Below are 8,682 nucleotides of genomic sequence, written 5' to 3' on the forward strand. Positions count from 1 at the left end.
GCGACACTGGTCAGGCCGCAGCTGGAGTACTGCGTCCAGTTCTGGGCGCTGCACTTCAGGAGGGATGTGGCCAATATGGAGAGGGTCCAAAGAAGGCCACCCACATGATCAGGGGTCAGCAGGGCAGGCCCTACGAGGAGAGGCTGAGGGACCTGAACCTGTTCAGCCTCCAAAAGAAAAGGCTGAGAGGGGATCTAGTGGCAGTCTACAAAATAATCAAGAGGGACCAACAGGCATTGGGAGAGTCCCTGTTCCCCCAAGCACTCCCGGGAGTTACAAGAAACAACGGACACAAGCTAGCGGAGGGTAGTTTCAGGCTAGACATTAGGAAGCGCTATTTCACTGTCAGGGCGGCTAGGACCTGGAACCAACTTCCAAAAGAAGTGGTGCTGGCTCCTACCCTGGGGGTCTTTAAAAGGAGGTTGGACGAACATCTGGCCCGGGGTTGTTTGACCCAAATCACCATGGGGGGAAAACGTTCATCTAATATACAAAGAAACCTCCTTAAATACATTATTTATCATTCAACTGCTGCCAAAAGTAGCATTTGCTCAGCAATGGAAACCAACTATGAAGTTGATTGAAAGCAGCCAATACTGAACATGACTTTAAAACACTTGGCCCATATTGGGCAAACATACTAATGGGAACCTCCTACAAGGAAAGATTAATGCAGCACATCTGAATAAAATGTATGTGAGTGCCCATTGTGTGTGATCCCCCTCAGTGCCAACTCTTTTTCAAGTCATGGTGAGCCACTACACTGAATACATTTCAACTTCCCCTTCACTCCCAGAGCTGAGCAGTGCCTGCCTCTCCCATTTCCAATGATTCTTGTTTCTTTACCAGCCTTAAATGTCTGGCAAGCATCACCAAATAGGGCCCCAAACAGATTTATCTTCCTTGTTGTAACAGTGGGAGGGTGACATATTCAAGGTAGACTTCCAATAATCAGATTCTTCACCTGGAAATTCATAACAAATTTATAAATTTTCCATATATAGAATCCAATTATTAAGGGGTCATATTATATTCATGGCCATCTTGTATTTGAGTAAATATAATACAATCTAAATGCCAGTAAATGTCCATTTGAAACCAAAGTTGTTTTAGGTTCAAAGTGAAACAAAATTCCCTGCTGAAATTTGCCAAACAAGGATGGATTTCTTCATCTTCGTCTTTTCAAGCTTCTCATTGACTTTTGAGCAAGGAAGCTTCTGTCCAAGTTCTAGAAGGAACTATCCTGACCTCTACAATCACTTACAACACCATCCTATCATTGGGGATGCTACAGAGCAAAATAAATCCCCAGTTACTGGGTCAAAATGAAAACCCTCTGCTATCGCAGGTCTGGCAATAAGGGAGCTTACTGCATTTTCTCACAATTCATATATGAGTATGATAATGATGAAAGCCAACAGAAAAAGGTATTATTTTCAATTATTTACAATCAATAGCTACCAGCAGCTTTGAATCTTTCATCCAAATACTCCAGACAATTAAACAGCTGTAAATCATACTTACTATTCAGACCTTCTTTGTTAACTATAGTGCTGCTTCCAAGTGCCTCATAATACTGCTGGTTACTCATCAGTGTATGCATGCCAAGAATAGCTACATTAAAAAGAAAGAGAATAAAAATGAGTTATTGCAACCCCTCTCCTGGGAAAAAGATGGATCCTGGCAAAGCCTCACATCCATGACTGCCCAGAAATTATTTAAAATTCTATTTCAGCATTAAGTAATTTTCTTTTGTACACTGAAGAGCCAAGAAGACAGCATCTGTGCCCCTGTTCTGAGAATCAGACCCAGCTGACATTAGGTACTGATAGCACTGTGACCCTGTAACCAGCATGTCCCATTGCATGTTACATCAAGGTAGCACAAACTGTTTATGGAAAGGTACATGCATCAAGAAAGCAATCAGTATATTAATTCCAGAAAATATTAAATGGATAGTCAGCATGGGAATGGTTACCCAGGAACAGAGTGGGATGGACGATCTGAGCTGTAGCCTGACATGAAAGTGAGAGGAAGAATAAACATCAGAAAACACAAGCATCCATGCTCCAAAGTAGCGAGCCTTGCAGAAACCAGGCTGTGCGATTTCAACACCAGACAGCAGCATGGAACACAGCACATTCAGCAGGAGAATGAGACATTCCCACCCAGTCAAGTACAGAACAACATACTCATCCTAAAGTGTAGCAGCTTTTTGCTTCCATGCATTCTGTTTGTACCCCAAAAAGAAAACTAGAGGGACAGCTTGGAATTTCTCTTTGTGCTTTAACATGTTGCAGTAGAAAACTGGACTGCAAAACCCTGATGAAGAGCTGATGTCCCTGTTGATTTACTCAAGGCAGAAAGAAAAACAGTATAAACAGAATTAAAATGCAGCAAGAACACAAACCAAATGTCAGATTTCACTCTAGTTTTCTGAATCAATGTACAAATGGAGACACAGACATGCCCCTCTGAATTTGCCCATGTTCTCTAATTTTAGCAGTCCAAGAGTTAAATAAATAGCACAAAGAAAACAGAGGCAACCAGCCAAACAAATATTTTATAGAAAAATCCTGCTGCTCAGAAAATCCATTTTGGGAAAAAAATGTTAAGGATTTAGAATGTTGATTTTATATTAAATGTTATAGATGTGTGTATGAACACTCGTATTCAGGCTGGATATCTCACTAGAAAAAAGAACAAGTCTTTACCTAAAATTAAAACAGAGGTGAACCTACAGCAGGGTCCCCAACCTGGTTATGTCTCTTGCCTCATTCCATGAGCTGCTCTTCTAAGCTCTCCCTGGCATCAGCAGCAGAGCTGATGAATCATCCCTGTTTTGCATGGTATTTTGGCCAGAGATCTAGAAATCTCAGGGTTCTTGATACAGACCAGATCCTGAGGACTCCAGCTCACAAAAATAATTTCACTATTGTGAATAGCCCCATTGAGTTTATTGGGACTGCACACCTGGGTACAACTATAAGCGGCAAGTGAGTATCCATAGAATTGGGATCTCCATGAATATGACTTAGAGGTCTTCTGCTGGGACCAGATCTTGTATTTCCTAACAGGAAATACAAGAGGGATCCATCTGAAGGTTTCATTGTGCATCTGAACTGTGAAGTGCTTTTCATAACCAAAATACCTGTTCTGTTACATAGGAATGGCCACATTTCTATAGGTGCTAGGATAAATAACTGCTGACTTAGAACTACCAATATCCACAATTTAATTCATTAGGACATTTACATCCCTGATTCCACTTGCAAATTGGGTATATGGATGTCCTGTGACCTGAAATGCAGGTGCAGATAATTACTATTGTGAACTTGCACATGTAACTATGCTCTGGATTTGCACCTGCAAGCAGGAAAATTGCTGGCTGGAGACCTGGACCTTCTCACATATTAAACCAGGGCACAACATAGAGAGCAGCATATCATCATAAGTGAAGGGAGATTCCTACATGCTTGTGTTCCACTTTCTGTACAGAGGCAGCAGGAAGACAAATGACGCAGGCCCAGAAGTAAGTTTCCCAAGGTGTGGGCTACATAAGGAGAAGACGAAAAGAGGTACGAAGGGACAGATAGGCTTGATTTATTTCTGGGAGAATGTGATTAATTATAATGTCCATTATTCTTTTTGATTATGAACTGATTTCTGTTAATTGTTCTCATGGGAAAGGCATTGTATAAATGTTTATGGTTATCTAAAAAATATTAGGTCATGGAGGAATTAATAGAGACATGGAATGTATAGCCTCAATAATCCAACAGGGTTTGCCCCTCAAGTGACCCTAATGTACTAATGTATGCAGTGTGCTCTATATCCAGGCAGAAGTTATTTAACAATCTCAAATTTAGTTACTATCAACACTGAGGTTCAGTACAAGTTGTACTGTACCAGGTCTTCTTTGGCTACTTTCTCGGATATATAATCTTGGCAATATATATAGGATACTTGCACCGAAGAATCGTGTACCCTAGAATTTGCTATGAAGGAAAAAGGCAGCTTTCAAAACAAAGCAATCAGCACTGGGAGATGGGAAGGAACCCCCTGCTCTGGAGTTTAAAACGCCATATTTATAGCATAGCAGAACTTAGCTAACAGGATGGGGATAGGGGGAAGCCAAGACAAAATGGTTTTGACAGAACACAACAGAAGCCTTAATGCACAGTTGCATTTCTAATTTGGAATATGGCACTATACAGCAACAGCAAGTTCACTAGCATGGTTATCTTACAGGACCTCTGAGACTTTCAATGAGATGGATGATGCCGTGAAGTATGGAAGGCACAGAATGTAGGCTGAAAAAAAGTTTAAACAGGTATGGGTCAGTACTGGAGAATTATTTATTAAATGTCTGTGAACATGAGGATCAGCAAGGGGAAATGCCGGTGTTTAGTCAATTTACTGAGATTTATTAACATGCATCCTTGGTAGGTATATGCTTAGGCATGTTTTCCCTCAAGGCTGCCAGCTGCTAATGTCAGTGCAGCACAGAGGCTCAGATGAACATCAAGCCTCAGTTTAGCAACACCTAAGAGGTATTGTCATCAAACTCAATATATTTCCTCATGAGGGAAGAGCTCCAGGGCTCAGGGATGTGACCAGCGAAGACAAGGAAAAGTTGGTCAGTGGATCTTCCAGTCAGAGTTAAGCATGGTAATACTTTAGCTGTGAGCTTAAGAAGCTTGTCCTCTCTGCTGCTTCCTTGAGTTGACTGAGTAGGAAAACTCACCTTCTGTCTGACATGCCTCTGTCAGTACACAAGAAGCTTGGCCCAGAGCAGTGGGAACTGCTCCAGGCCATGAGGACTTACAGAAGCAAAAGCCATATGCAATTTGCCCATAACAAAAGCCCCAAAGGGCTGCCTGGGCCAAATTCAGCTGTTTACCAATACATGGAGGCTCAAAAAAAGGTAAACTCTTGGCGGGGGGGAGGGGGGAGGAGGAGTTTGGGGTGCTGAACACCTGGTCACACACTGATCTCCCAACTCTGCCATTTGACAAATGAAAGACAACAGGCCTAGCTCCTGTCCTGTACTGTATTTCTCCTTTCAGACAGAGAAGGGGATGTATATAGATGAGTGAGTATACAGGGCAGCCTGGCCAGGGAGCCGGTTGCCAATCTCTAACTCGGATCTAAGCCAGCCCTAGCTTTGTTACACAGTAATTTTGGGCAGCTCCTAGAGCTCTTAACACCTGGATTGTACCTAAAACTAGTTTTAAGTATTCCTTATAAGGCTCAATGTTGTGCCACTCCAGGGCAGGATTCTCGCCCATCCAGCGTTACCCAGCTCGTGTTACACTAAGGTGTAGCCTAGAGTGGCTACACCTTAGTGTAAATGGCCAACCTGTACCTGCTCCCCCACTGGCCCAGATTGGGCCTGCAGCCTCCCCCGCTCCTCCTGCTCCAACCCCACTCTGCTCAGTTCCTGGTTCACTGACTCCCCCACTTGTGGCTGCCTAGGCTGTCTCTGCAAGGCAGAGCAGGCAGGGAACTGTTAACCTGCCTGACTGTCTTCCTACACTGCTGCTGCTCTCTGGGCTGGTTCAGCTCAAAGAGCAGTAGCCCGGGTTACTGTGAACTGCACAGATGTTAATCAGTGTTAGTGCTAGCTCAGGTTTGGAGCAGTTGGACTTCTTAGCAGCAGGGGCTGGGCAGACAGATTAACCCTTCCCTGTCTGTTCCCCTGGGACAGGCAGCCTGGGCAACCACAACTAAGCGGCAGTAGGAGAGGAGGGCAGGGGAGCCTGGAATGGGAGGGGAGTTGGGGGATACTTACCTTTCAGTCCTCCAGGCCCTACTGGCCTGAAGTGTGACTGCTCCAAACTTGAGCTAGTACTAACACTGATTTGTGCAGTTCACAGTGTAATGTGTAACAAGGCCCTTAGAGCACTGGGGCTGCTCTAAAACCAATCAACTAGTAACAGTTCCCAACAAACCACCTGCCAGGATACACCTGCCAGCCACCTCTAACCAGGGGAAAGGAGTGGAGAAGGACCTGCTGGGGATTCATCAGGGGCTTGGGGCTGGTCTCTGCTTCCCTTGTGTAAGTATATGCTGAGGAATCCTAAAAGAAATCCTTCCCTCTGCCACTACCAGCTTGTCTGTATTTTGCCACAATTTCTGCAGACTAATACAGACTGTAATGTGCACTGTCCTGATACCAGCCAGGATATGAAGCTCAGGCATGGTGAGGAGGGAAATAAATCAGGAAAATAGATCACCCCAAAAAATCCAACTGGTTTCAAAACCACTGAAAGAAAATCTGTAAATCCTAGGAAGAACGGGCCAAAATAAACCAGGAAGGAAATATACCTCTGGGAGTATCATAAATAACTGGGAAGAAAGTATGCACTTGTAAGCTGTTCTCAAAAATGCGAGTCTGCACTGTTGGCTGTTATGTATTCCTCATTTGAATGTGTCCTGTTTAACTTTCAAGTGCTGGTTCTTCTCATGCCTTTTTACACTAGATCTGAACAACTTTTATTCCCTGGAATATATACAGGAATCAAAGCTGCTTATGATCTCCTTGTTGTCCCTTAGAAACTCCCTACTCTTCTTGGGCTCAGTCATTCCATATCAGATGGACCATGGTACTTTCCGGCTTGGAGTCACCCTGCTCTGTAGCTATTAGCAAGATCTACAATGAGAACAAAACCTTTGCAAAACACTGGTAGAAGGCCATGAATAAACTGAATCCCTGTATCCCAGGGGCAGGAAAAATACAGCCTGTGGGCTGTATCTGGCCTGCCAGGCCATTCTATCCAGCCTGTGGGGTTCCTAAAATATTTAGAAAATTAATTATTATCTGTGCGTGGCTGCCTGTGAAAGATGACAAGGCACCAGTAGCAGCAGGACCCAGGGGAAGCTGGCAGCAGGACCCAGTGACTGAGCACCAATGTCCACTCAGCCCCACCCCGCCCTCAAGCCTCAACCGGAAGCCTCTGTGGCTTCTGGCCTGGTGACCCTTTGACTGCTCCCCACCCTCCGTCTGTCCAAGTGGAAAGTTAGGTAACATCAGATGGAGGGAGTGGAGGAAACCACCACAATTGGGGACCCAGGCTGAGCCAGATCCATGCAGCATGGAGTCGGCAGGGCCCAGCCAGGTGGGAGCAGGGGAGCAGAAACCTACATAAACCACCTACACTGTGGGGCCCATGCCAGACTGGGCTGGTTCTGTGCCACACCGTGCAGTCCTGGCCATACAGCTGGGTACCATGTGGTGCTGGCTGAGGTGGGCTGGAGTTAGAGCAGCAGGTGGGAGGTCAGGGGGTGGGAAGTGGTGGTGGGCAGGCAGGGGGGAGCAGGAAGCAGCCAGTGGGTGAGAAGCAGGAGCGGGTGGACAAGAGGCAGGGTGGGAAGCAGCAGATGAGGGGGAGCAGTGGGTGAATGGAAAGAGGCAGTGGGGGGGAAGTGGGGGCGGCAGCTGGGAAGTGGTGCCTGGGAAGGGCGGATATGCGGGAGGGAAGGTAAGGGAGTGGCAGCAGTGGGCAGGAGCGCAGAGCCTGTGCTGGTGCCCTGGGGCCAGCGGGGACCCAGAGTGGGGTGGCAGGAGTGTAAAGACTGGGCGCGGGGTCTGCCTAGATGCATCGCATGATCCTCACATGCAGTCCATGAGAGGCGCACATGATGGAGCTGGCGGCCTGGCTCTGTCTGTCTCTCTCTCCCACCCCACCCACCATACATATCCCCACAGCCTCCCACTGTCCCCACTCCAACCACATACCCCTGACCCATCCACACCCACCCACCATACGCACACCCACACCCACTCCCCAACCACATCCCCCACATAGACCCTCGTACCACCATACACAATATACAAGAGTAGGACTGTATTTTGAGCTATTATGCAATTGCCTCTAGATACACTATGCAAGCACACATACATTAGGACAAAAATATTTTTAAATAAAATTAAAATAAGTTATAGTAGATGTTTTATTTTTTAGTATATGATTTGTGTGTGTGTGTGGGGGGGGGTTGGTTTCAAGATTTCATAGATTTCATAGACATCAGGGCTGGAAGGGACCTCGGAAGATCATCGAGTCCAGCCCCCCGCCCAAAGGGCAGGAAGTCAGCTGGGGTCATAGGATCCCAGCAAGATAAGCATCCAGTTTCATCTTGAAGGTGTTCAATGAAGGCGCTTGAACCACCTCCGGTGGCAGGCTGTTCCAGACCTTGGGGGCTCGGACAGTAAAGAAGTTCTTCCTTATGTCCAGCCTGAAACGGTCTTGAAGTAGTTTGTGACCATTCGACCTCGTCATCCCTTGGGGCGCTCTGGTGAACAAACGTTCCCCCAGATGCTGGTGGTCACCCCTGATAAACGTGTAGGTGGCCATCAGATCACCCCTGAGCCTGCGCTTTTTCAGGCTAAAGAGCCCCAGGGCTCTCAGCCTGTCTTCGTAGGGTCTGCTTCCCTGACCTCTGATCATGCGCGTGGCTCTTCTCTGGATTCTCTCAAGCTTCTCCACATCCTTTTTGAATTGTGGAGCCCAAAACTGGACACAGTACTCCAGCTGCGGCCTCACTAAGGCCGAGTACAGGGGGAGAATGACGTCCCGGGATTTGCTTGAGAGACGTCCCGGGATTTGCTTGAGACGTCCCGGGATTTGCTTGAGATCATCGAGTCTGACCCCCTGCATAGGCAGGGAAGAGTGCTGGGTG

The 8,682-nt window shown here is 46.3% G+C and overlaps 2 protein-coding genes across 10 annotated transcripts in view; one reads left to right on the top strand and one right to left on the bottom strand.

The window, feature by feature from the left end:
- The window catches only part of TSTD2 (thiosulfate sulfurtransferase like domain containing 2), an 87,894-nt gene that overhangs the window by 40,374 nt on the left and 38,838 nt on the right, over nucleotides 1-8,682 (top strand). For all 3 annotated transcript variants that reach the window (XM_025199059.1, XM_025199058.1, XM_025199057.1), the window contains exons 11-12: nucleotides 3,499-3,578; nucleotides 4,252-4,333. In XM_025199059.1, coding sequence (XP_025054844.1) covers nucleotides 3,499-3,519 — 21 coding nt within the window. In that variant the 3' untranslated portion in view covers nucleotides 3,520-3,578; nucleotides 4,252-4,333. The remainder of the gene's footprint in view (nucleotides 1-3,498; nucleotides 3,579-4,251; nucleotides 4,334-8,682) is intronic.
- TMOD1 (tropomodulin 1) overlaps nucleotides 1-8,682 on the bottom strand; it is a 91,251-nt gene that overhangs the window by 16,086 nt on the left and 66,483 nt on the right. For all 7 annotated transcript variants that reach the window (XM_006019658.2, XM_014518012.2, XM_014518016.2 and 4 more), the window contains one exon: nucleotides 1,525-1,614. In XM_006019658.2, the coding sequence (XP_006019720.1) occupies nucleotides 1,525-1,614 (90 nt within the window). The remainder of the gene's footprint in view (nucleotides 1-1,524; nucleotides 1,615-8,682) is intronic.

This window comes from Alligator sinensis, unplaced genomic scaffold (assembly GCF_000455745.1).
Source record: "Alligator sinensis unplaced genomic scaffold, ASM45574v1 scaffold607_1, whole genome shotgun sequence".
NCBI lineage: Eukaryota > Metazoa > Chordata > Crocodylia > Alligatoridae > Alligator > Alligator sinensis.